At 39.9% G+C, this 27,805-nt stretch overlaps 1 protein-coding gene across 1 annotated transcript in view; it reads left to right on the top strand.

Moving 5' to 3' along the window:
• Positions 1 to 27,581, top strand: part of NAALAD2 (N-acetylated alpha-linked acidic dipeptidase 2) — a 29,742-nt gene extending 2,161 nt beyond the window's left edge. The window contains exons 4-19 of the mRNA XM_031612438.2: positions 1,178 to 1,279; positions 2,038 to 2,163; positions 3,814 to 4,000; positions 5,342 to 5,435; positions 5,715 to 5,813; positions 7,893 to 7,978; positions 9,817 to 9,936; positions 10,348 to 10,430; positions 12,585 to 12,648; positions 15,351 to 15,418; positions 17,797 to 17,888; positions 19,283 to 19,373; positions 19,994 to 20,258; positions 24,054 to 24,135; positions 25,161 to 25,253; positions 26,624 to 27,581. Of these exons, the coding sequence (XP_031468298.2) occupies positions 1,178 to 1,279; positions 2,038 to 2,163; positions 3,814 to 4,000; positions 5,342 to 5,435; positions 5,715 to 5,813; positions 7,893 to 7,978; positions 9,817 to 9,936; positions 10,348 to 10,430; positions 12,585 to 12,648; positions 15,351 to 15,418; positions 17,797 to 17,888; positions 19,283 to 19,373; positions 19,994 to 20,258; positions 24,054 to 24,135; positions 25,161 to 25,253; positions 26,624 to 26,813 (1,842 nt within the window). The 3' untranslated portion in view covers positions 26,814 to 27,581. The remainder of the gene's footprint in view (positions 1 to 1,177; positions 1,280 to 2,037; positions 2,164 to 3,813; positions 4,001 to 5,341; positions 5,436 to 5,714; positions 5,814 to 7,892; positions 7,979 to 9,816; positions 9,937 to 10,347; positions 10,431 to 12,584; positions 12,649 to 15,350; positions 15,419 to 17,796; positions 17,889 to 19,282; positions 19,374 to 19,993; positions 20,259 to 24,053; positions 24,136 to 25,160; positions 25,254 to 26,623) is intronic.
• The last annotated feature ends 224 nt before the right edge of the window (positions 27,582 to 27,805 follow it).

The following is a 27,805-nucleotide window of genomic DNA, read 5'->3' as shown; positions in this document are numbered from 1 at the left end:
ATAGTGTGGCTTAAATCTCAGTGCCTCATACAGAAGAAAAAGGACATGAAGATAGGCAGGGACTCAACACATGTATGCCATAACATATGTAAGAATGACCATTACTGGTTCATATTAGAGGTACATATAGACCAATATCCTCTTTCTGCAAACAGCTTTAAGTAGATACCCAGGCAAGTTTAGGAAAAAGAAACGTGTCCAGTGTGCATAATTCTTCCAGTGTCTAGATGTTTTCAGCTCAAAAGTGATTGTATCACATTCAGAGAACGTACTAGACCTCTTTTCCAAGTATTTAATTGGTTAGTACCCTTATTAGCTCTCTGTTCCAAGTGCCAATCCGGTGTCTGCTTGAATGTCTGTACAATTGTTTCCACACATTGCTGAGGTATGCCATGCAGTGCTGCTCACTGTATGGAGTACTGCCTCTTTTCAATTGCTCTGAATATGATCTTACTGCCTTCCTGGGGTGTTGGAAGTAATAACAAATGACTCGTATGTAGTCACCTGTATGTAGTCACCTTCTTCATTTTTTACACCCAGGAAAATTAATAGGTAGCAGTGAAGAGGGAAGATGGAGCTGCTAGGGAAGCATCATAGCACACTGGCAGGAATGGAGACCACTGGTAGGAACTGAGGAATATATGCTCAGAAAGGAATGAACTTAAAGGTAAAAGAAGGGAGAAAGCCTTCCAGAAACTCAACACAGTCTCTGAGAGAGACTCTCACAAGGTGAACAAAGAATAAAGGTAAACCTTGAGACAACATGAGTGTTACAGATAGATGGTGATGAAAGGCTGCATGTTTAACTGGAGCATAACTACTTCAGAGAGGTGAATACATGAATAATAACATAGGTGGGAGTTATCACAAGAAATGCCTGTGATGGCGTGGATGAACCCGGTGTCTTTATATTGTCATCACCTCTTGGCATTTTTCAGCTGCTTTTACTTAAGTGACTGATGAACATCTTCTGACAAGTGATCTGTATTCATAGCAGCATTATGTTATAAAAATTCAGCCATGTATCCTCAGCTGATTTTTCTTTGAAGTTATGCATGATGTTTAGCATTCCATCTTTTTGTTGACAGTTTAAGGAAATTAGCATATCATTTGCATTAACCAAACTTATACCTTGAGGTGCACTGCTTGACCAAAGACTTATGTTATTTATTGATAGATTTTCAATACTTCATCATTTGAACCACCTCCTCAGGGATATGAAAATGTTACTGATATATTACCACCATATAATGCTTTTTCAGCACAAGGAACACCAGAGGTAAGAAAGAAAAGTAAGAGATTTGTTGACTGAAATCATGTTGTGAGAAACACTTGGTGGAATGGATTTCTTCAACGTTTCAGAATATTTCTTATAGAAATTTTAATTAACCATTACTACAAGCGAAGAAAAAGACAGCTAGGCCGCATATTGTGTGAAGGTTAGAAGTCTATTAAAAAGAAACCTTTCTGAAAGTGCTAGAAACTTTCTATTTCTATGGAGAGTTGGATACATCTCAGATTACTCCACATTACTTAGTCATGTGGAAAGGATTTCTATGAGTCTTAAATGGAAATAACTGTAGAAATCATTTTGAAAGACATTTTGGATTGAGTATGTGTCTTCAGAGGTTAAAAAGTCACTTGAACTAATAATTCTTCATGGCTAGAGCAGTCGGGGCAGCATTGTTTTATATATATATATGAATAAAATTATAAATAGCAAGTGTCTATGTATACAAGGAATAGTATTATCTATCCATGGCCACAGAACTTTGTTACGTTAGCAGGCTGTGTCTTCGTTTGCAGCCTTGGTTTGTATGGCTGCTGGGCAGCATTTAAGTGCAGGGTAATATAGGAAGGTCAGCTGTCTAAGACAAGATTTCCTGTAGATATGATGGAAATATTTTGCTATTACTTTTATCGGGGCTGGAACTCATGTATGGAAATGCAAAATATATCACACATGAAGAAAACGGAAGAGGTATTTTGTTTGTTCGATGACCAATTGCCAGCAAACTGATGTTCTTTTCTGTACAGGCAGATCTGGTATATGTGAATTATGGCCGCACTGAAGATTTTTTTAAGCTGGAGCGTGAAATGGGAATTAACTGTACAGGAAAGATTGTCATAGCCAGATATGGGAAGATCTTCAGAGGAAACAAAGTAAGTGCTGTGTTTAATTTTTTTTTTTTTTTTTTTTGTAGGTAGCTTTGTCTAATACTGCATGGTAATACTTACCTGCATGGTAAAACCTGCAGGAGTTAACGACAAACATAAGTTGCAATATATGAGCAGAATCATAGAATCATAAAATAGCTTGGTTGGAAGGGACCTCAAGGTTCACCAAGTTCCAACCTCTCTGACACAGGCAGGGTTGCCAACTTCTAGATCAAGCACAAGATCAGGCTGCTCAAGGCCCTATCCAACCTGGCCTTAAATACCTCCAGGGATAGAGCAACCACAGCCTCTCTGGGCAGCCTGTTCCAGCACCTCACTTCCATCTCAGTGAAAAACTTCCTTCTGACATCTAATCTAAATCTCCCCTCCTTTGATTTAAAACCATTTCCCCTTGCATAAGCACTATCTACCCATGTAAAATGTTTATTTTCCTTCTGTTTATAATCTCCCTTTAAATATTGAAAGGCCATAATGAGGTCACCCCACAGCCTTCTCTTCTCCAGGCTGAGCAAGCCCAGTTCCCTCAGCCTCTCTTTGTAGGGGAGGTGCTTCAGTCCCCTGATCATCTTAATGGCCCTCCTCTGGAAGCTCTCCAACAGCTCTGCATCCCTCCTGTGTTGAGACCCCCAGACCTGGAAGCAGTACTCCAGATGGGACCTCATGGGGGCAGAGTAGAGTGGGACAGTTATCTCCCTTGCGCTGCTGCCAACGCTCTTCTGATGCAGCCCAGGATATTGTTGGACTTCTAGACTGTAAGAGCACACTGCTGGCTTATGTTAAGTTTTCCATCTACCAGGACTCTAGGTCCTCAGCAAGGCTACTCTCAAGGATTTCTTCTCCCATTCTGTATATCCACTTGGAGTTACCCCAACGCAAGTGCAAAATTCTGCACTTCGCTTTCTTGAACCTCATTAGGTTGATATGGACCCATCTCTTGAGTTTATCAAGGTCCCTCTGGATGGCATCCCTTCCTTCTGCCATATCAACTGCAATACTCAGCTTGGTGTCATCAGCAAACTTGCTGAGGGTGTGCTCAGTCCTATAATCTGTGTCATTGATAAAGATGTTGAAGAGTCCTGGTAATGCATTCAGCATGTCTGCCTTCTTTACAAGAACTTGTAGCAGAAGGAAAATCATTAAGCATACTAATCTTCTGAGAGCGATATGACTACAAACTCTTTAGGCAGTTCTTGCAGGAGATTATTTTGGGGAACAGAGTAGTTTGTAGAGCCAAGGTATTTACTACTTTTCATCTAAAGAGCTGCAGTATTTTGGAGAAGGATTCAACAAGGATTCTGATGTACAGACATTGAGTAACTACTCCTCTGGCTGGACATCAACTCCAGTAAAATTCAGAATAGAAGGAAAAGGAGGGTAGTGGTTAGGTTTTTTTTTTTCTCTCAGTGTTATGCCTTGTGCTTTCTCTCACAGCTTTGAGGTATGATTTAAAGGTGTGACACAAATAATGAACTTAATGTCTTTTGTTGTGGTTTGTTCTGCTGAGTTTGTGATCATTTTCACTTTTCCACATATATATCTTCTAAAACCATGTCCCCACGGGGATAAATCACAGCACTCAAAATTATTATTGCACTGAAGAAACCCTATATTTCTTAATGCCAAATCATTTTACAGGTTAAAAATGCCATTTTAGCAGGAGCCATAGGGATCATACTTTACTCAGACCCTGCTGACTACTGTGCCCCGGGAGTAGATCCTTATCCAGATGGCTGGAACCTTCCAGGCAGAGGAGTCCAGCGTGGGAATGTGCTGAACCTGAATGGAGCTGGGGACCCTCTAACACCTGGTTATCCTGCAAAAGGTGAGTGACACATCTGTACCTTGGACCATCAAGTACTTTCTAAAATGATACTGAATGTTACTGTAGCTCTAGAAATTCATCTGGTTTTGGTGCAGATGCAAAGAGAAAAGCTACTTAGAATGACTTCTATCAGTCATTCATTTTCCTGGTGCACAATAGATTCTGCTTGTAGGTCATTTCAACTGGTTGCTTTTGAGTTAGGTGGGGATGGTTACGTTTTCTGGAAAGTCTCTTTGCATTTTCTCAGCCTTATAACTCTCAGTTGAATGATTTCCGGTTTACAGACTGCAAAGTAGTTGAAAATGAGTAACAATTTACAGCTGTTTTTAAACCTCTATGTTTCGCAAGAGGCCAAGTTTGAACTACATTATATTCCATCATCAAAGAGGAGTAATAGCTTTGCTTGGAGGTATGTTTTCTTTCTCATCCTGAATTCCAAGTAGAAAAACAATTTAAGATTCTCTATATAAAGTGTAAATTTCTGTAATAAAAATAACAATAGCCTAGAGCCTTTTGAAACTTGGCTCCATATGCTTGTCTTGTCTCTATAGGCATCCTGAATTAAGGTGCCTACCAGTCCTGTCTGCCAAAGGGATGGCAACAAAAAGGTGCTTCTGGAAAGCTCACTGGCTTGTGTGATCACTACTGGGGGCATCACACACCACCATATAGAAAAAAAGCAAACCTAACAGGGCAGGCTGTGTGCACCTGGCTTACTAGATTCAGAGAGACAGTGAATGTCTGTAACACAGGTAAATCACAGCGTCATAGAATTGTTGGAACCTCCAGAGATCTTCGAGTCCAACTCCCAAATGCATCTGTGGATGTCTTCTGAAGCTGGCAGAAAGCAAACACTTGGTTATCTCACATTCAGCTTTGAAGAGACACAATAATGTAAATGGATAGCAGATCTAGCCTTCAGTCAAATCTGCATTCAGATTAGGAATTCATCTGCACCAATAATCTCTTTCTACAACCAACTTTAAGTGGATGCCCAGGCAAGGTTAGAAACAAAGAAATGTGTCTGATATGCATAATTCTTCCAGTGTCCAGATGTTTTCAGCTTGAATGTTCTCTGAATGTGATGCAATCAGTCTCTTTAAGAATCCTCATTAGACCTCTTGTGGGGACTGTGCAGAAGGACCATTGGATTTGTGACTCTCTTATTACGTTTTGGTTTTCTGGAAGCAGTATCTAAGAAATGATGTAAGAAATGATGTAAGAATTAATGTATGCTTGTGAGTGCTATGTGGCTGCATCGATCAAAAGAAATCTTGGTTTAGTTTGGTGAAAGCTGATAAGAATGCTGTACAATGGATATTTTGTTCTGTTTTTTTTTAGAGTACACTTTCCGATACAAAGTGAATGAAAGTGTAGGGATTCCAAAAATCCCAGTTCATCCCATTGGATATCATGATGCAGAAGTGTTATTACAGTGAGTATACGTCAATCCTCTTCACCACAATTTAGTATTCACAAAGGTACTGTGAGATTTTTTTATTCTAAGATGCTGTAATCTGTAGAGTTACTTGTATTTATTGTTATTCTGTAGTAGCATGTGCTTCAGAAATTTCAAAGATTTGGAGCAATCTGTTTCTGGTATGATGTTTATAAGAATTTTGTAAGCCCACTTTGGTTTAGGTGCAGCAGCTATTAAAGGAATTTCTGGTTTTAGCCCACTGCTCAACTGTTTTTCTTGGTTTTCACTTAACAGTGCAATGGGAGGACCTGTAGCTCCAGACAGCACCTGGAAGGGAGCTCTGAATGTATCTTATAAAGTAGGGCCAGGATTTGTCGACAGCTTTTCAACAAGGTCTGTTTTAACACTCACCTGTTCATAAAAATTGCAAAAATGTCCACAAGAAAAAGACTGTGAAACAATACAACCACAAGTGTTCTAATAGCAACATACAATCATAGAATGGTTTTGAATGAAAGGGACCTTGAAGTCAAATCTAGTTCTAGTTTCAGCTACTCTGCCCTGGATAAATTAACTTCATTCTTAGTGGAGAACACTCAATGATAAATATTAGAATTTGGAGGTAAATGGTCAAAACTACAGCGTTGCTCAGTGTTCCCCATTGAAAATGGATAGACAGATGCAAAGAGTATATATCCAGTCCATCTATCTGTTACTTTTTCCTTCATGTTTCTAACGATCAAGGGGAAAATAGTTAAGCCAATTTGTAGATGTCCAAAAGGGAAGCACTACTAATTCAGCAGTACTCTTCTAGATAGCTTTCCATTGTCCACTGGAAGCCTCCCAGTGTTTCTTTGAACAGAAGAGCTGTGGAATGGTTTGTGAGTCCATCAACTGTTTCCCAAAGCTGGTAGTTCCCATGGTGGAAAATCTGTAAAAATAACAGAATATAAGACAATGAAGCACAATGTCTTACTAATTTGAGAGGGAGAAATTGGACTTGGAACTGTTGGATAAGCAGTAGTAATTTGCTCATTACCTTTTTTCATCTTTAATGGAGAAATAAAACTGGTCAGGTCTCCAGCACTAAGAATCACTTTCGAGCACACCAAGCCCTATAACAATTGTGGTTGGATGTCAATGATTTGACTGGCTGTCAGGGACTGTCATGGCATTCCTGATATCTGATAACTGATAAACAGCGTTAAAAAAGCTAAAGATTGTTTTCACATGGGAATACATCATGTAAAATAGTTCCAGCTTACATGAAATTTTACCCTTTGAGGACTGGCCAGTAGCAATGAACAGTGTGTGAAAATGATGTGTTGCTATCACTGTTCAAACTCCTGCAGAACAAGATATTATTTTGACAGTATATAATTTTGTAAAGACTTCATTTATCTTTATTCTTTCTTTCTCTGTTCTAACACCATCTGAAAATGAACAAAATAGGAAAAAAATAAGAAAGCATAATCAAGATGCTTTGAATGTCTTCAAGAGTAATAAAACCAACAGTTAGGAAAGAACTACCACGATTCATTGTGAACATATGCAAAGGAAATACTTTTGAATGCACTTTTTAATATCTTCCCACTTGATAGGAGAAGTAGGTTTTGTAAATAGAGACTAATCCTGCATATACTTTTCTATCAGAATAATTCTATATCAGAAGGAGACTTTTGAGTCTAGGTAGACAGACGCTTGCACATGGAAATGTGCAACTATAAGCATGTTCAAGCCACAGGTGCCAGTTACTTTCTGGGCAGTGATCCAGTAGCTGTCTTGGGAAGTGGGTCTGGATTTTGACAGCCATGCAGATTTGCTGCTGAAAAGATGTGAAGCTCTTGGGGTTTTGCCAGACCCCAAATTAGTGTTGTTTCATTCTTTGTGTCTTCTATAGGTTAAAAGGGGCTGAATAGTACATTATTTTTAGTTCTTCTGAAACCTGAATTTCCTTTCTTTTTATGAAATTTCACGAGGTTTTTTTTTAAATATATTATTTTGCTTTGACTAATCTTGATCACTTTGATGTGCTTTCTTCAACAGAGATTTCAATGTATTTGTGCATAACTGTTTATAATGACCATTTCTCCAACTTCTATCACAATTCATGTAGTTTTGGTAAAATTCACAGTGTATTCTTTATAAAAATATTTATATCTGCAGTTATCATTTTGGTCAAAATTCAGGTTCATTTTTAGTTACTGTGTAGATTTTTCAGTTTCCTGCTCTAACATACGTTTGACCAATTGTCACCCATAAATAACAATTCTATAAATTCTGTAACCTTTTGAAACTTTAGAGGCTGACCTGTATAGGCCTCTTTCCATCAACAGTTTAACTTGAAATAAGAAATGGGAAGCTGATGCAGCATGATGGATAAGTGCTGAACACACAAAGCAGAATAGAAACAGAAATTTTCTTACTCAGAAGCTTCTCAGAGATGGTTATACCAACTGCTTTTCATTTCAGAAAAGTCAGAATGCACGTTCATACAAACAATAAAGTTGCTCGAATTTACAATGTCATTGGTATCATCAGAGGAGCTGTGGAACCAGGTGAGCATAATGTGCCTGAGGATTTTAATTCCTTCTTTATTTGGTGTTTTGTGAAATTGTCATTGAGTTGCAAGAAAAGGTCACTTTCTAAGATAGCCAGATAGTACTGCAATCTGAGAAATCCTTAATAGCTTGTCCCATCCTTCCACTACACCGTTTTTAATAGGTGTAATGGATAGGATTAATAGAATATACTTGGATTATAATGCTAGAATGATAGACATAATTCTTTACATGTCTGTCCTTTTACCATGGGATTCTGGTTATATAATTAATATGCTTTGTCAGGCAAATCTTGACAGAATGCAAAGTGCAGAAAACTGGTTATGATTTAGGACCTTAACATCCTATTGTTGGGACCCAGTAACAGGACATGCATAAAAGAATGTTAATTCAAAATGTGTGTAGAATAGATTGGCTTGCATTGGAAGGGGAGGTGAAACCCACCCCGTTCCAATCCCCTGCCATGGGCTGGTTGCCCCCCACCAGCTCAAGCTGCCCAGGGCCCATCCAACCTGGCCTTGAGCACCTCCAGGGAAGGGGCATCCATAACTCTTTGGGCAGCTGTACCAGGGCCTCACTGCCCTCAATAAAAATTTTCTTCCCGATATCTAATCTAACTCTTTTAGTTTAAAACCTTAACTTGTTGTCCTATCACTGCATGCTTTTGTAAGAAGTCTTTCTTCATCCTTCATATAAACCTCCTTTAGGTCCTGAAGTTCTCCCCAGAGCCTTCAATTCTCCAGGCTGAACAACCCCAGCTGCCTTAGCCTTTCTTCATAGGAGACATGTTCCAGCCCTCTGATCATCTTCATGGTCCTCTAGACCCACTCTAAGAGATCCTTGTGTTTCTTTTATTGGAGACCCCATACCTAGATGCAGTACTCCAGGCAGGATCTCACAAGGGCAGAGCAGAGGGGGACAGTACCCTCTCTCACCCTGCTGCCACCCTACTTTTGATGCAGCACAGGATACTGATCTCCTTCTGGGCTGTAAGAGCACACTGTTGGCTCATGTCAAGCTTCTCTATTCTGAACACTGGCTCCTCGGGGCTGTACTCAATCCACTCATCCCCCAGGGCTTGGAATTGCCTGAGCCAGATGTAGGATCTTGCACTTGGCCTTGTTGAACTTCATGAGGTTTGCATGGGTCCACCTCTCCAGCCTGTCCTGATCCCTCTGGATGGCATCCCTCCCCTCCAGTGTTTCAACCACACCATGCAGCTCCGTGTTACTGACAAAGCTGGTGAGGGTGCACTATCACAGAATCACTGAATCACAGAATCACAGAATGGCCAGGGTTGGAAGGGACTTCAAGGGTCATGAATCTCCAACCCCCCTGCCACATGCAGGGCCACCAACCTCCACACTTAATACCAGCCCAGGCTGCCCAGGGCCCCATCAAACCTGGCCTTGAACACTTCCAGGGACGGGGCATCCACAACCTCTCTGGGCAGCCTGTTCCAGCACCTCACCACTCTCTCTGTAAAGAACTTCTCCCTAACATCCAACCTAAATCTTCCCTCCCTCAACTTAAAACCATTTCCCCTTGTCCTGCTGTTATCTACCCTTTCATAGAGTTGATTCCCCTCCTGTTTGTAGGCCCCCTTTAGGTATTAAAATGATGCAATGAGGTCACCCCGCAGCCTTCTTTTCTCCAGGCTGACCAAGCCCAGCTTCCTCTGCCTGTCTTTATAGGGGAGGTGCTGCAGTCCCCCCACTAAATCCCACTGTCCGTGTTACTGACAAATATGTTGAATAATAACGGTGGAAGCAATAGAAATGCAAATAACCTAATGCATTTTTAAGTCAGGATTGATATTGTGTGCTTGTTTGCAGATAGATACATTATTTTAGGAGGTCATAGAGACTCCTGGGTATTTGGTGGTATTGATCCAAGTACGGGTGCAGCTGTTCTGCAAGAGGTCGTTCGAAGCTTTGGTAAAGTGAAGATGGAAGGTAACTTACTTATTATGGACTTAAAGTGATGGATATGGAAAAGAACAGCTTTGAGAGACTGTGATGAATATTCCCAGTAGCAGCTGTTTTGATTTAAGCTTCACCTTTACAGAAAGTTGGTTGTATATTTCATTATGAAACATACAAATTCGCTGAAGAGATGCAAATGCAGCAGTGCATCTTAGTTGGGTGAATTTATTCCCTCATCTTTCTCGTCAGTGTAATATTACTATTTTAGTTGTATGGAATGAAAATTTTACATTAAGGAGAAATGTCTTTGCAGTAATATGTTTATCTAAAGAACCTAGAATTGTTTTTTTTTTACTGCTATTTCAATTAAGTCTATTTTTTTAAAAGTGATTCATTTAACTGTGGCAAAATTAAACTTGAAAATTAATTTTGTGACTGCAGGTTGGAGACCTAAGCGAACTATCATTTTTGCCAGCTGGGATGCAGAGGAGTTTGGATTGCTGGGTTCCACAGAATGGGCTGAGGTAAATAACGTGGTTTATTAGCACTGGAACATTTAACAGATTTTTTTGCTGTTAAAATTTTATTTACGGGGCTGTATTTATAGAACTTGGATTTTGCTTCCAAAATATGTAAAAGAAAATACTTAAATATTTTTATTTAGTGTATTTATCAGTAGAACACAAAATTGCAGAACAAAACCAGAAACATAAAACAGCATCGTTCTTATGTTAACAAAGCTGAGATTTCTCTTTCCTTGGACTTGCACTAACCTTTTCTCCCATGAAATGATGTTTTGCTTCCAGCTGCAATAGACACTCTGCCCCTTAATGTTGTTTTATGGGATATTAGACAAAGGAAACATAATATAAATTACCTTTAAAATTATTTACTGAGTGGGGGGAGTTGGTACTAAAATTTCACCTCTCCTGAATTCCAGTGATAACAAAAGTATAGTGTATATTAATCTTTTATTTATGGTTTCTTTCTCTATGTATCTGGGCACGTTTAGATGCTATCAAGAGAAAAAAGAACAATTCTTTTAAGTATGAGGTGTATGAAAGCATGATACTTAAAAGATCTATTTCTCTTGAGCAAGTAATGAATAGATTAGTTCTTTGTATGCTTGTTCTCATATTACTACTGCTGCTCTGTAATGTTTTTTGTTTAATAATGTAACAGCCAGTAATCCATCATCCACTATTTCACTCCATGGCAGCTGTAGTAGATTAGAAGCCTCTAAGCACCACTCATATCTGAACCTCAATGTTTTTCTGTTATTGTTTTCCTGCTTTGTCTCAGTGGTGTGCATTCCTCCTCTTTGACACCAAAATTAGATTTTAGTTTCTCTGGAGACATTCCTCACAGCTTACATTCATTTTCCTGCAGCTGCCAGATCTGCCATCTACTAAATCTTGAGGAAAATTAATCCATTATATTCACTGTCTTCTCTGTAACAAAGACTCTGCAAGTGTGGCAACATCCTTTTGTTACATAAACACATCTTGAAGGAATTTATGCTGCAAATATGCTTTTCCACATATGCATGGACCCATGTATGCACATACAAGATTGCCTTCTTCCTTCATATTCTCCTGCAGAATCTTCTCTAGTGTTTGTTTTAAAGACAGTGAATGCATTATCGAGTTATCAATTATCAAGCTAATTTGTAGTTCGCATGATTTAAAAATAATTAGTTGCTTATAAATTGAATGATTCAAGTATCAATTACTAACCTGATTAGAATATCTATTACAAAGCCAAGATTTAGTAACATACCACTTCATGATTAGAATATCAATTCCAAAAATAATTATTGGTTTGCAAAAAAATTAAGCGTATGTGTGTAAATACTTATCATGAAAGCGATGCTTAGTTGACTCAAAACTGCTTTGATTCATTGTTTTTAGAAATGAGTGAGTGTAGAAATGACAGCAATACCCACTTTCTCACTGTTAAAATTCAGTTACATACTGGCATGTGATATCAGTAGCAAAAGTGGTGAGGCTACATTTAGAATACTGTGTCCAGTTCTGGGCTCCCCAGTTCCAAAAGGACAGAGATCTCCTAGAGGAAGACCAGTGAAGGGCCACAAAGATGATAAAGAGCCTGGAGCATCTCCTGTATGAGGAAAGGCTGAGTAACCTGGGTCTGTTCAGCCTGGGGAAAAGAAAATTGAGGGGGGGTCAGATTAATGTTTGTAAATATCTAAAAGGAGGTGGGAGGCAAATGAATGAGGCCGGTCTCTACTCAGTGGTGTGTAGTGATAGGACAAGGAGTGCTGGCCTAAAACTTGGATGTAGAAAGTTCCATACAAATATGTGGAAGAGCTTCTTTATGGTAAGGGTGACAGAGCTTAGGAAAAAGGATGCCCAGATAATTTGTTTAGCCTCCTTCTATGGAGATATTCAAGACCCATTTGGACTCTCTCCAGTATGAGAGGTTGGTTGCTTTCCAGAAAAAAAAATGAGTCCCAGAAGCAAGAGTGAATGTTGTATGCTCAGATCACTGATCCATCCTTTGGTGAAGAACATTGTGCTACTTATCCTGACTTGTTTTCTAAAGGTAATGTGATTAAAAACAAACAAACAAACAAAAAAAGCCCACCTAGTATACTTAATACGCTCTTGAGTAAAGGTCACTAAATGAAGGCAATAATTACACTTTTACAACCCCAGGAAAATGCCAGAGTCCTCCAGGAACGGGCAGTGGCGTACATCAACACAGATTCTTCTATAGAAGGTGTGTCTTACTTTTAAACTCACTTTACTTTATGGATGTCAGTTTTAGTAGTTCACTGTGTATTATTATTGCATCCAGAGCTAGCAAACGTCAATTATGTAATATTCAAAGTAATTGTAGCAAATATAGAATGAAGTGGAGGGAGAGGACAATTCAAATCCTCATGTTGCTTGCTTGCTGCAAGTAGTGCCATCCATGAGCTGCAGTCCACATATCTGGAAGCCAAAAGGCCTCCTCTGTATTCAGTGTTCTGTGCAAACGAACTGAGCAGTCTGAATTTTTAAATCTTTCTTAACTGCTTTAGCAGTTATTATACAATTATTGTTATGATGTATGGCTGACATATATACAGCTTCAGCTCCTTTTACTGTGGAAGTGTAATATCTTGGGACACTATACTTATTTACAGTCACAGGACAATTAGTGTCAAAACCTTGGGGTTATGTTTTGTAGGTGTGGGAAATGGTTTTGTTGCTTTGGGATGGGATGAACCCCTTTGTGCAGTGCTGTGAAGAGGGAGGCTGTGCAGAGTGCCTGAGCTGTCATAGAAAAATAACCTCTCCGGAGTGATTCACAAAGTGACCTACTTCTTTAATTTACTGTGTCCTTCAGATTCTCAGAAGAATCTGGCATACAGGAATGCTGCTTAGAAACTAGACTTGGGAAGTTAGAGCAAGCAGAATGACCTAAATCAGAATAGCAAGAATAATATCATTAAATTATTCTGAGCTTTGTTACAGAAGGTCTTCATTTGCTGTTTTCTGTGCTGAAATCATCACAGAATTCATAGAACTGTTTCAGTTGGAAAGAACCCTTAGAGGCCATCCAGTCCAACTCCCTTGAGATGAACAGGAACACCTACAGCTCCATCAGGTGCTTGGAGCCCTGTCCAGCCTCACCTTGATTGTCTCCAGAGATGGGGCATCCACCACCTCTCTGGGTAACCTGTGCCAGTGCCTCACCAATCTCACTGTAAAAAACTTCTTCCTAATATCCAGTTTAATTCCCTCTTTCTTTTGTTTGAAACCATTTCCCCTTGTGTCCTATCACCACAGACCCTGCTAAAGTGTCTGTCCCCTTTGTTCCTGTAGTTCCTTTAGATACTGAAAGGCTGCTCTCAGGTCTCCCTGGAGCCTTCTCCTTCAGCTCTCCAGGCTGAACAGCCCCAGCTCTCTCAGCCTGTCCTCGTAGGGGAGGAGTTCCATCAGTAGAGCCCCATGAATCTGTTCAGCACTGTTCTCAGTTCTTTCTGGCAATGCTTTTCCCATATTAAACCCAACCGTTTTGAGCTTACTCTGTGTGAATAAAATGGTTATCAGTAGGCACATTTAAAAACTCTTCTTACTTCTGTCAGCTGAAAATTCTATCTGTCACAAAAGGATTGGAAGGAAAGAAAAGCCAAACCCAGTTTCTAAATGCTGTGTTGGAGGTTGGGTGTAAGGACAGTAGAGCTGTTCCTTCAATTATACAGTGTACATGCTGTGGAAAAAGTGGAGCAGAAGTTCACACTTAGATCTCATGGATGAAATAATAGCTTTACAACTGCTTCATATTCTCAGCATGGATTGTAACACATTTATTTTTTTCAGCTGATCTGCAGCCAACATGCTGCTGCATTAACTATTTACTTCCAAATCCTCATTACTCAAACACATCTCTTGCTTTGTGCATTAAAGAAAGTGTGAAAGTAAAACCAGTGGGAAAGATATGTAATAAGGCAAAAAAGCACCATCATCAGTGGACTGTTTTAAGTATTTGGGCATTTTTCACTTTCCTCTGAGCATCTGCTGTAGAGCCAAAACATCCATATACTCTGGGAGTTAACTTTTTTATCATCATGCGTTTTCTACAGTGCTTCTTGTGCCATGTTTTGAACAGCAAATCCTTTGTATTCATTGGCCTTGAGACTTGAAAATCCATAAAAGGAATAGCAAGTCATCCTTTTGAGTATTTTTGTGTCTCTAATTTCCAGTTCTCAAATAGAGACTCTTGTTGGAAACATTATTAATGCAATCAAGTGATTTTAACATTATCTAGAATTTTTTACATTGCTGTTGGGTTTTATGTAATTGTTATCCAACGCTCACTCTTGTGAGCACGCAGTGGATGACCCCAGGTCTAAAGCAGTAACAAGACCTAAAAAGAGTGTTTTCTGATGTTTCATTATGTCAAAACCTTCTCACCCTTCTAGTTGTCCACATCTGAGGGGAGAGATGTTTGCCCAGCTGCTGTTGGGTGACTACAGAAGAGGTTGCTTTGCAGACCCGCCTCCCTCAGTAGTGACAGGAGTTTCTTTGCAGTGGAGCTCTTGCTGCTATGACTGACAGCTTCCCTTTGAGATACTTACTCACTTACCACTGCATTCTCTTTAATGCAGGCTTTCGGGAGCATATGAGAGACAAGGGTCAGTGAGTGACAAGTAGCTGATGAAGGATTTGCACATATTCTAGAACTATGGGGAAGCTTCATAACATTATTTTGCATGTTCAATAGCCAGTGCAAAACTGTTGTGTAGAAACAGGAGCCTACAAAGTATGACCAAATAAACAGTCTGTTTCTGTGTGTATTCTGAGGAAAGATCTAAATTCTTTGCCTTGGAGTCGAGAAGGAGTTTGTCTAAGAAGGACTGCAGGGCTTAATCTGTTAGGAAGATAATGTCAATTGTATGTGGAGGGAAGATAATGTCTGTGCTTCATTTTCAGGCAACTACACATTAAGAGTTGACTGCACCCCTCTTCTCTACAAACTGATATATAATCTAACGAAAGAGGTACTGAATCAGAGTGTTTATTGTTCTTGTTTTTCTGAGAATGAGCAAATTTATTGGATAAAATGGGACTATTGAGTAATACTGCTTTTATCTTATAGCAATGCTGAAAGAATCTCGATCCTACTAAAATCAGTAGCAAAACATTCTCTTAGTGGTACACAGTCCTGGCTCACAGTTCCTTAGTACTCCTAGCAAGGCTGAAATGTATCACTGACATAACTGGAATATTATTTGCAATATATAGTGAAATAATTGTATGTAGAGATTACTGTATATGTATGTATGTACAAAACTTGGAATATAGATAATTGTATAAATGAATAAGTTTGAGATAAGAAAACACTTCAGCAAGATCATTTCTTGTAAGCACGCAAGGAAATAAACTGCATTTGACATTCAAGTGCAATTTATTACAATCTAAAATCTATTTCTTTTTGCATTGGCTAGAGACCAGTTTTTCTCAGATCCCCTTGAATCACCTCCAGATCTCACTGAGCTTCTGAAACAGTATAATAAATATCAGAGGACTGAATGGGCTTTGTAGCAAGCCAGGTGTTTGGATGTGCTTTACTACAAGTGGTCATATCATGTCTCCTTTGCTTTTTTAACTCTCAGCACAAATTATCACGAGGCTGAAAGACTTATTTTCTCTCTCTGAAGAATCTCACCTACAATGCATTTTCTCTATATACTCTTTTTTTTTTTTCTTTTTTTTTTTTTTTCTTTTCAGTTTCATGCCACAGTTTTCTACAGAATAATTTTTGGCTATCTTTTCTTAGTTCTCAGCCTATGACTGCCTACCATCAGTTTGGAAAATAAAATCATGGTTCAATTTTTACAGTGCTTCAATTTTGTATTTTTCAATTCCAAACCACTCTAATTTACCAATGTTGATGTGTCCCAAGTGGCCTCCAGTGACCACACATCTCTCGTTGTGAAACCCTTCTTTTCCACTCCTTTGACCTTCCCTGTAAGATCATCAATAGAAGTTTTTGGGATTTCCCCAAGGAAAATGATGTTTGATGGATTGAAGAGAAATCAGAGATATTAATGGCAATGTGTTGAAAGATTGCTTCTACCTAGGCCACCATTTCTGGTAGTACAGAAACATATGTACAGGTGACTGATAGACACTGTAGAGCTGTGATGTGTTCTTTTCCTAGCCTCACCAAGTCTACCATCACAGAATAAAATTTATATAAGGATTTGAACATCTTTATTCTCCTGGGATCTGATTCCAGATTTAAATCTAAGTTAGAGTGAACACTTCATTTTACAAGGTTCTTAGAGTTGTATGAAAACACTGGCCAATGGTTTTGATATGACCAGAGCTGTTAGAATAACATCTCCAGCAGAGCATGAAGCACTTTTACTTGCCTATGTCAAGAGTTCAGCTTGCTCCTGTTATGCCATTTCCAATTTAGCCTTAAAACTTTACTGAAATGCCCTGAAAATGACAGCAGTCAAATGATTGCTTCACAAAGTTGTTATTTTTTCTGCTAACTGTTGCCATAATTTTAGAGGTCAGAGCTCCTAGGATTTTCAAGGATTTTGGAGTCTGTATGTTTTTCAGTGCTGTATTAAGACTCAACAATATTATGCATCTAACCATGCACATTTATGCTTTGCATTAAAAAAAAAAAGAAAGAAAGAAAGAAAAAGAGAGAGAGAGAAAAATCCCAATCTTGTGCACATCATAACCAATTTTACATTTGAAGGACAATGCTAACTTTAGCCATAGCTGTCACAGACAGGTAAGCATAGCTGGAGACCTGGACAAGGTTTTTGATTTATGTGAAACTCTACCATAGTTCTTCTAGCAGCTTTGGACAACCAATTTCCTAGCTTCATAATTTTCCATCATGGATACCTAACTATCCTTTTTTTTTTTTTTTTTTAAGGTGTGTCTTATCCAATCCTGGCTGTGTTCCACTGACACTACTTTAGACCACAATTCCTTTATAAGCTTCCTGTAAGAAATGCCAATTTCAGTCTCAGCCTGTTGAGGGAACATCACTGTTTTGTGGTACAAAGTTGTGATGATGGCTTAGGGCTGTCTTCTTGCCAGTTGAGAGGTGAACAACTGGAGCAGCTCCACAGTACTATCCTGTGCACTTGTACATATGCATACATAGTGCTATAATAAGTTTTCTTCCAAAATCAGATGGGTTTAATTTTGTGTCTTACAGCTTTTATCTTGCTCTACCTTCTGCCTGTGGTTGGTTCCAGGTGCCTGTGTGATGCTATTTAGTTGTATATAGCAGTAAGCAGGCTCTGTGTGCCTCCTTGCATACAGCAGTGCTGTTGGTTAAGGTCTCTTTTGATACCAGTTTGACTTTGTGGTACTTTCAATGAGATTATAATGTATTCCTCTCCAGATTTCAAGCCCGGATGAAGGCTATGAAAATAAATCTCTTTATGAGAGTTGGCTTGAGAAAGACCCTGCCCCTGAAAATAACAGTTATCCCAGGTAAGTAATTAGTCTGTTTTCACTTTCCCAATGTTTTCATTGTATCATAGCATGGCTCCTCTCCGGAATTCTTCAAGATGTGCTGTTGTTGACAGTGCTGCAAAAATCTTTTAGTACTTGAAGTCTCTAACAATATCTGAAATAAAACAAAATGTCATGACCTTTTTTTGAATGATTGTGACATCTATGTGCACTATGAGAAAAAACCTCACGCTCTGTAAAAGTCTGTTTTTAACAGTAAAACATTTCGGAAAGTAAACATGGAAGTGCAGGGTGGGGAAAAAATCAAAGTATAGTTTAGTTACTCTTCTAGATGAGATAATATCAAGACAGTTATGCTAAGCAAGTACTTTGTTGAAAGAAACTGCCTCAGGCAGTAATTAAAGAGCTCTCATGATACTTATTCTTTGTTTATACAATGGGTGTAGATGTTATACATTAAAAATCTATACTTGAAGGTATTAAAACCTCAGCACATTGTTTAAGCCCATGACTGGTAAGGCTAAATCTTACATTCTCATAAGGCAAATAGAACTGCCCCCTGTATCATTTGACCCAAATGTTCTGAATGGATGACCCTAATCAACTTGGTAACATGTTCTTCTAGACGCATTAAACTCACTTAAGACTTCTTCCTTTTGAAACACATACTAAATCTAATCCCTCTTAGCTGATACTGACCTGTTTTTTTTTGCAGAAATACATGCCAACAGAAGGAGTTGGGTTATTTTTCTTTCTTTCTTTTCTTTTTTTTTTTTGGCCAAGAAATGCCAACTGTCCACCTATTCTCTTGGCTAGACACTTAACCTTAAAACTTAATATAAAATCAAATGAATATTCAAAAATACTTATAATACAACATCTTTATTACTATTATTTTGCTTTTCCTCTGTATTGCAACACCGACCCAGCAGATGGCAATATTTACTTGTAAGTAACAAACGTTAATGTCTTCTGCTGTGGAAATTATTTGCCAGGCTCTGTACTGTGGAATATGCTAAGTATGTAAGCACATCTGTCTTTACATATATTGCCTCCCAATTCCTTTTAATTTGGGAATAGGCATTTAATATTTTAAGCAGAGGCTTATCTGATGCAAATCTACACTTCTCGTGAATGCAATGTTAATTTTTTTCCTAATGTGGTCACAATCAGGGATGCTACCTTTAAGAGATCCTCGTAGTAATACTGGATACTGGATTAGTGTGCTGGAATAAAATCAGTTAGGGTAATTAAGCTTGCTGCTCATCTACTCTCTGATCTGCCTGTCGTCCCTGGTGTGCCCTTCAGAAGCCTTGACCTCCATTTCTATGAAAATCTGCATTTTGCATACATTACCACCATTTTATAAAAAAAATACTGCCTCTCTGACGTGTTCTGTTTTCTACATGCAGAATAAACAAACTGGGATCAGGCAGTGATTTTGAAGCTTACTTCCAGCGACTGGGAATTGCATCTGGCAGAGTCCGCTACACCAAGAACAGGGTGAGCCAACACATTGCTCTGAGGGGTTCAGTAGTGCTGAACAGTCATCTTTTAAATGAATTTTTGGCTCGTTTTTGACTCATCAGTACCATTTTAGAATTTAACAAGAAACCTAATGGCGTGGAGAATAAAACGTTACTGTAATGTGTACATTTTATGGGCTATCAAGTTCTCAGGAGTATATTTATAGTGTCTGATTGGGAGGGTGGATTTCATTCCACTGTACTATTAGTAGTCCCCTTAATATATACATCCCCCTGGAGTTTGTTCAGGAAACTGTGCAATATTCAGAGGAGCCACGGCTGAGGATTTCTGTGATCCCAAACTTCAGACTGATTTCCAAATCAGGGAAGGCCACGTTTGTACAAGGGAACTGAAGACAGGTCTGCGTAGGTGGGAAGAAAGAAACCTGCCCCCTTATTCTTGTGTGACAGCCCGTGGATTTGGGTTGCTTTATTTTCTGAAGATAAACACACAAAAAGAAGGGGAGTAAATTGTGTTTTGTAAGAATTAGCTTTTTTGATCTGGAAGCCGTGCAGAACATCATGGCAGCAATACAACCTTAACTGCAGTCACTGACAAATTTACTTGCTCTTTTTTTTTTTTTTTTTTTTTTTCAGAAAATAGACAAATTCAGCAATTACCCTGTTTATCACACTGTGTACGAGACCTTTGAGTTAGTGGAAAAATTTTATGACCCCACCTTCACGAAACAGTTAGCAATTGCCAAGCTGCGAGGCAAACTGGTTTATGAACTTGCAGATTCCCAGGTCATTCCATTCGACTGTAGGGACTATGGAGAGGCCTTAAAAGGATACAGTGACAGAATTTATAAATTGGCTAAGAAACATGAAGGACAGTTGGAAACATATGGAGTATCATTTGGTGAGTAATAGCCCAAGCAGAATTTGCTGAGTGGGTCAATTGGATTTATGCAGTGACATGATATATCTGTTCTCTCTCTGAAACTGAATTCCTTTTCTGTTTCCAACCTGCTATCATGTTAAGATCCACTAAAAAAAAAAGAAGGTTCTTTCTGAACCTAACTGGAATTATTGTTTAGAGATGAGTGAGTTACAATAATGTTCATTCATATTATTAGGTGTGTTATCATACTACTGAGGAGCAGCAATGAACCAGAATCAAAAGCAGAACAAAGAGATAGTATCAACCTGGTTCTCACCTGTGACCAGATTATTTTCTCTTCCTTAAAAGAAGACAAATCACCCCCCACTGTAAGTGCAGAGCAGGTCCGAGACCGCCTCATGAGACTGAATGTGTACAAGTCTATGGGGCCAGATGGCGTGCATCCCAGGGTTCTGAAGGAGCTGGATGAGGTGGTTGCCGAGCCGCTTTCCATCATATTTGAAAAGCCGTGGCTGTCAGGTGAGGTCCTGGATTACTGGAGGAAGGGTCACGTCACTCCCATTTACAAGACAGGGAGCAAGGAGGACCCCGGGAACTACAGGCCGGTGAGTCTCACCTCTGTGCCTGGGAAGATCATGGAACAGGATGATGACGTGCTTGATCTCATGCGGAATGGGCGTGTGATCCAAGACAGCCAGCTTCTGTCTTGGATCACACGGCTTCACCATAGGAAGGTCATGCTTGACCAATCTGGTGGCCTTCTATGATGGAATGACAGCATTGGTGGACAAGGGAAAGGCGACTGATGTCATTTACCTGGACTTGAGCAAGGCCTTTGACACGGTCCCCCACCACATCCTTACCTCCAAATTGCAGAGATGTAGATTTGATGGGTGGACCACTCGATGGATAAGAAACTGGTTGAAAGGCTGCAGACAGAGGGTGGTCATCAATGGCTCCATGTCCAGGTGGAGGCCAGTAACGAGCGGCGTCCCCCAGGGGTGTCTTGGGACCGGTGCTCTTTAACATCTTTATCAATGACATTGATGACGGAATTGAGTGCAAGTTTGCTGACGACACCAAGCTGAGTGGTGCGGTCGACACAGTTGAAGGACGGGATGCCATTCAGAGGGACCTCGAGAGGCTAGAAAGGTGGGCCTGGGTGAACCTGATGAGGTTCAACACGGCAAAGTGCAGAGTTTTGCACTTGGGCCGGAGGAATCCCAAGCATCCCTACAGACTGGAAGGAGCGGTCCTTGAGAGCAGCCCTGTGGAGAAGGACCTGGGGGTCCTGATGGATGAAAAACTTAACATGAGCCAGCAGTGTGCCCTTGCAGCTCAGAAAGCAAAATGGTATCCTGGGCTCCATCAGAAGAGGGGTGGCCAACAGGGACAGGGAGGTGATTGTTCCCCTCTACTTCTTGAGGTCCCTTCCAACTCTGGCCATTCTGTGATTCTGTGAAGACAGATTAAATATTGGTGGCAGCTGCCTAAAATTTGAGAGACATGGGTCAAAGACTTAATGTGACCTTGGGAAACCTGCTTCCCATCTATATCAATGCCTGGGTGCCACTTTTAGGCAACAGAACCCTTTAATTTCTGTATAAATGCATTTACTAAGCACGTGAGCACATTGTAATGAGGCACATAGAATGGGAGAAGCAGAATGCTGTGTATCACAAGCTCGGAAAGAATCATAGAATGGCCTGGGTACAAAAGGACCACAATGATCATCTAGTTTCAACCCCCTGCTATGTGCAGGGTTGTCAACCACTAGGTCAGGCTGCCCAGAGCCACATCCAGCCTGGCCTTGAACGCCTTCAGGGATGGGGCATCCACAACCTCTCTGGGTGAACCTCTCCGGATAGTTTCCACAGTCATTCTCTTTTTTTCTCCCTCCCTTTTTTCTTTCTCCTTGCCTTGTTCACCCCTTGTGTTTCTGTACCAAAGAGGATTTTTAGTCACTCCTAACCCACTTGGTATCTCATGGATCATGGGTTAGAAGATATAAATTAGCTTTAATATAGTCCTCTTTTGGGTTGTCTGAAATGTGAAGAAATTCAAATCAAATCCCCACTCAGGGGAAACCTAAAAAAGACATTTAAAACTTCCTGTAATGGCCTGGTAGAAAACTCTTGACCATTTTGAAGTGATGTTTTTTGCCATGAGGCCACAAAGGAAGACCTTTGTGATGTTGATGTGTTGCCCAGACTGAGAGTTAACTAACAGAAAGATTTAATTCAATGAGAACTGCGGTATATCATATGAGGAAAACATCAAGATTGGACTTTCTTTTTCCACCATTGGAACAAAAATTTCTATTAAATCTTTTATTTTTGTTGTTCGTTTTTCTTTCTCATTTCACATTAGAACTTGCCCGAATTTACATCTAAATGATGCATACACATACTATACTGACATAGACTATGTCAGGTAGGCTCTAGAAGCAATTTTTGAGGCTTTTTTACCCTATCACTAAATTGTCTCCTTAAGAACTTCACAGATGGAGCACTTTGACAAGGCACGTTTTTTAACCTTTTCATTATTTTTCATTATTTTCATGTCTTTCCTCTGATGCCTGATCAGTTTTAAAATATTTCTCAGATAAAACTATGATTCTCATTTTATGTTTATTCAGTGGCAGCAGAGTGCATTGCAATAAAGATGTAGTTTTTACACTACTGTGAAAATCGAAATTCATTTCAGCCAACATTTCTATGGAGCTGCTTATTGACAACCCCGAATGTCAGAAAGCTGTTAATTAAAACTGAATAAATCACATAATTGTTCTTCAAAACAGTTGATAAAGTTTTTAATTTGCCTTTGTGCTACCATTTCAGCTGCTCCTTTGCAACAATGAATGCTGGAAGCCTTTTCTTCATGAAATATTTACTTCTAATAGTGAGCTATTGGGAAATAAGGCCTGCGGGGAAAAAAGAAAAAAAAAAAAAGTGATAATATTTCTTAAAATAAACAAAATTGGCAGCACAGAGTAGCTCATGAACATGAGCACAAATTCTCTTATATATTTTCAGATGACCTTTCCTTTTTCTCTTAAATCCCCTCCTACTGCTTCTGAAATACAATCTGCTGCCTCAATGCAGCCATGATGTCAGCGGGACATCTGTCCTCTGGCAAGATGATAACTATTGCCCCGGGGAAGTGCAGTCATGGACAAGTGCAAATCCTCCCCAGCAAGGTGACTCCACACCACAGTCCATAAACAGGTTGCAGGAGCAAAATCCGTACTTCTACTTATGTAGATTCTATGATATTCTGGCTTATCTAAAGAGTTCTGAAACTTGTAGGCAAAATATGCAAGTTGTGAAACTTCCTCCTGCGTAGTGAGTTTTGCTCACAGAACCCGCCTTGTTCTACAGAAATCAGCTGCAGAAATTGCTTCTTTTTCCCAGGTCTGCATCAAACAGCCCCTTCCACAGGGAAATCATTGCTGCTGGTATTGTCGTTAGCAGGAGGTCTGCTGCTTCTATGGCTCAGCTACGGCACGAGGTTGGATGGGCTGCCGGGGGCAGAGCTGGAGAAAGCAAGCAAATGTGCGGTCAGGTGTAGCAGGAAGAGTCTGGGATAGCAGTGATGTGGGTGGCACACAGGGCCATGGCTGAGGTCCTTCTTCCTGCTGGTAGTGCAGCTCTTCCAAGCCTGCACTGGGGAAAGTAATATATTCTGTGAGAGAGAGGAAAGCTAATACAAGCAGCGCAGTCAAACACATGTAGTCGCGCTTGCCCTGGTTAAATGGAAGGTGTCTGGGGCTCTGCAGATCGTCTGAAGTTGCTTAAATCCTTCCCATTCCAGATCCTCTTTTTTCCGCCGTGGGGAACTTCTCGGAGGCTGCTGCTGAATTTCACAGGAGGCTTGAGCAAGTGGACAGGAAGGAGTAAGTCTGAAAACATAAGGACGTGTATCTCCGTTTTGGTAAAAGATCATCTCTTGGTTTTTCCCTTCTTTGTCCCAGGGTACTCCTGAAGCCCTCCATCAGACTGTGATTGGAAAAAGTTACAAATGCAGACCAGCTGAACTTTTTGTCAGTTTTGGATTTGCTCCTAGTGCAGCCTGCATTTCTTTCTCTCCTTGGGGTGATATTTATCTTGCTCAGTTTTCAGCCACCTTAAAGATGTAATTACTTGTCTTGATTCCCTTTATATTTAATGGAGCAAAATTAGTATTTTGAAGGGGCAGTTAATCACATCTGCTTTGGGTAGCGAGGGAGTCTGTCTGATTAGTATGGACCAGAGCCCTTGAACTCTGGGACAGGCAATATCTGCCAGGATTCATTTTGCTTTCAGTGATGAATAGTATCAGCTGTAGAGCTTATAAATATCAGTTTGTCATTACAATTATTGTAGATTTTGCAGATAGCAGTGGAAGTTAAAGTTGGACTGAGCTCTGCATTTAGACACCAATACTTGAATGCTGTAGGTGTCACAAATATATATATTTATACTTTTAGCATACCTAAAGGAGATAGAGTGATGCTTGAGAGTATATAAGACATGCATGTGGTGCTTGAAAACCTAGGGGGCAACCCTATAGCATTAAGTTGCACCAGAGGAGGTTCAGGTCGGATATTAGGAAACACTTCTTCTGAGAGAGAGTGTTGAGGCACTGGCACAGGTTGCCCAGGGAGGTGGTGGAATCACCATCCCTGGAGATGTTCAAGAACTGTGGAAATGCTGCACTAGGGGATGGTCGGTAGGCATGGTGGGGGTGGGTTGATGTCTGGGCATGATCTTAGAGGTCTTTTCCAATCTTAATGATTCTATGGGACTCACATGCAGTGGCTGGAGGTCACTATTTGCAAAACTTCACCTTCTGTCCAAAGAAGAGGAGCAGTATTTGAATGAAAAGAAGCAGTCATGTTTCCTCACTATGTGAAATGCATCTTGTTTCCATTTTCTGCAGCCCAATTGCAGTGCGAATCATGAACGATCAGCTGATGTTTATAGAAAGAGCTTTCATTGATCCTCTTGGCTTACCAGGAAGGAAGTTTTACAGGTGAGGTAATATAATAAGTTTCTTGACTTGTCAAAGTTCCTTAACTGTGTAAGTTAAGTCCTCTAACTCTTAAATTTCTTAGCTGTCCAAGCTGATTTTGGAGATGAATTCCACCCTAACAAGCCAGCCAGTTTAACTCCTGTGTAGGCTGTATGTAGGCATCATAGCTCATCAGATACTGTTTTAGTATAATTCAGCAAGTAGGAGACATTGTTGATAACTTGCAATCTGCATCACCCTAATTGATCTTTCAAGTTCCAGCATTCTATTAGCCAGGATACTCTGTGAAGTTTTGTGTTGCTATTCTGTGGAGTCCTTTCCATCCCACCTTTGGTTGCTTGCTGTTGTCTTTAATCTTAACTGGCTGTTATTGAAGTTTTCTCTGTACAAGCCTGTGGGTCTGGAGGAAGGCAGTGCTCGATTCACCACCATACCCTCTGTAGAAGTCCAATGCGTTTCTTAGTTCCACTTGCCAGAAGCTAGCTGTCAAGTATGCAACTGCCTCACTTTGCTCACAATATCCCCCTTTTTCCAATGACTGGATACATCTGATGGCTGGATGCACCTGACTCACTGGCTGATGGCATTTGCACCAAGCCAGTGAGTCCCTCAGGCAGAGGGATTTCCATCCTCCTAGGATAAAGTGTTGTTGTTCACACCTGTGTAACATTGAAATGGTTGTTTTCTGCAGTTCTTGTGAACGTTGATTTAGTGTTTATTTCAAGTTGGGAGGCATCTTTCACATACTACATACGCACTTTATTACCTTTTATGAACAAAATAAATTTAAAAGTAGGACTGCAACTATTCATTATAAAAAAAAAAAAAAAAGTTACAATTTTGTCCACTTTGGTTCCCATATAATTACTGCTTCTCTAAAGAATCCATGCTTTTCTTACCAATTACCCCATAGTTTTCCACATTCCTTTCCCAGATTTCACAATTACCAATCATTTGCTGCATTATTTTTTGGGACTCGTGTACTGTTTCTCCGCTGTTGCACACCCGTATGCTACTTTATTCCACGTTCTGTACTGTCACATTAGTTCAATATATTTGTTGGGCTCTCATTTACAAAAGTTCCTAACGTGGTTTCATTCCTAATTAGACAAATGCACTGTGTTTTGCAAGGAGAAGCTCCCTGTGCTAAACCTGGTCCCTTTCCTGTAGAGTTGGTCCTATAGGCTGATCTGTTTTGTCTTTCTAACGACAGTTCCAGCTAGACTGCCAGTATATTTAGTGAATTCTAGTCTTCTTGTAATTCTTTATTGCTTTTGTAGCACACATTTTTACAGTTTCCCCCAATGAATGCACATAATACTCTTGATTTTTTTTCTTAGTACACCTACAATTTTCTTTTTTCCCCACAGACACATCATCTTTGCTCCAAGCAGCCACAACAAGTACGCTGGAGAGTCCTTCCCAGGTATCTATGATGCCATGTTTGATATTGAAAGCAAAACTGATCATCAAGGGGCCTGGGAAGAAGTTAAGAGGCAGATTTCCATTGCAGCTTTCACTGTGCAGGCAGCTGCAGAGACGCTGAAAGAAGTAGCATAGAATGATGACCTGGAAAAATGCACTGTAGGCAGGCTATGCAGTGACCCAGCCTCAGATAACTGTGGCTGCGCCTGAGCTCCCAACCTTCAAAAGCATTTTCTTGGAGGTTTACACAAAGACTCATGAACAGTGAGGTTCCACCACTCAGGCAGTGACTATGTACTTCCATCCTGTAGTTGCATTTTGGAAAACAGAGATTATGGGATAACTGAGAACTGACATTTTTGCTCCTGTTGATGCTCTCGCCAATCCCAAACCAGTGGCAGCTTTTGCCTTTTCTCTTTTCTTTTTTTCTCCTGGAAGATCTCTTTCACACAGTGATGTCCCTTCCAGATGAAGGGGGTGGATGACAGCATTGCCACTATTGTTGCAGGGCTGGAGTGTATGAAGTAATTCTGTCTTCTGATAAGAGAGAGTTTCCCATCAGGAGCTGCATGTAGAATCATAGAATCCTTAGAGTTGGAGGGGATCTTTAATGGTCATCTAGTCCAACTCCCCCCCTGCAATAAACAGGGTCATCTACAGCTATATCAGGTGCTCAGGGCCTAGTCCAGCCTCACCTTGCAAGTCTCCAGGGACAGGGCATCCACCACAACTCTGGGCAACCTGTTCCAGTGCTTCACCACCCTCACTGTAAAACACTTTTTCCTTATATCCCACTTAAATCTACTCTCTTTAAGCTACTTCTCCTTGTTCTATCACTACAGTCCCTGCTAAAGAGCCTGTCCCCTTCCTTCCTGTAGATCCCCTTTAGATATTAAAAGTCTAAACTGTACAAAACTGTTTAATTTTTAAAAGTTATATATATATATATATAAAAGTTTAATTTGCCTCTAAGTGTATCTCTCATCCACTTTACAACTAATACAATTGTTAGAATTTTATTAAATCACATTCCCATTTATGAGGGAGCTGATAATAAAAACTGATAATTACCTTTTTTTTTTTTTCCTGTTGTATAAAGTACGATACAGCTTTTCTCACACCCATAA

This window comes from Phasianus colchicus, chromosome 1 (assembly GCF_987193195.1).
Source record: "Phasianus colchicus chromosome 1, bPhaCol1.hap1.1, whole genome shotgun sequence".
NCBI lineage: Eukaryota > Metazoa > Chordata > Aves > Galliformes > Phasianidae > Phasianus > Phasianus colchicus.
This window is presented reverse-complemented; position numbering and strand designations above follow the sequence as displayed.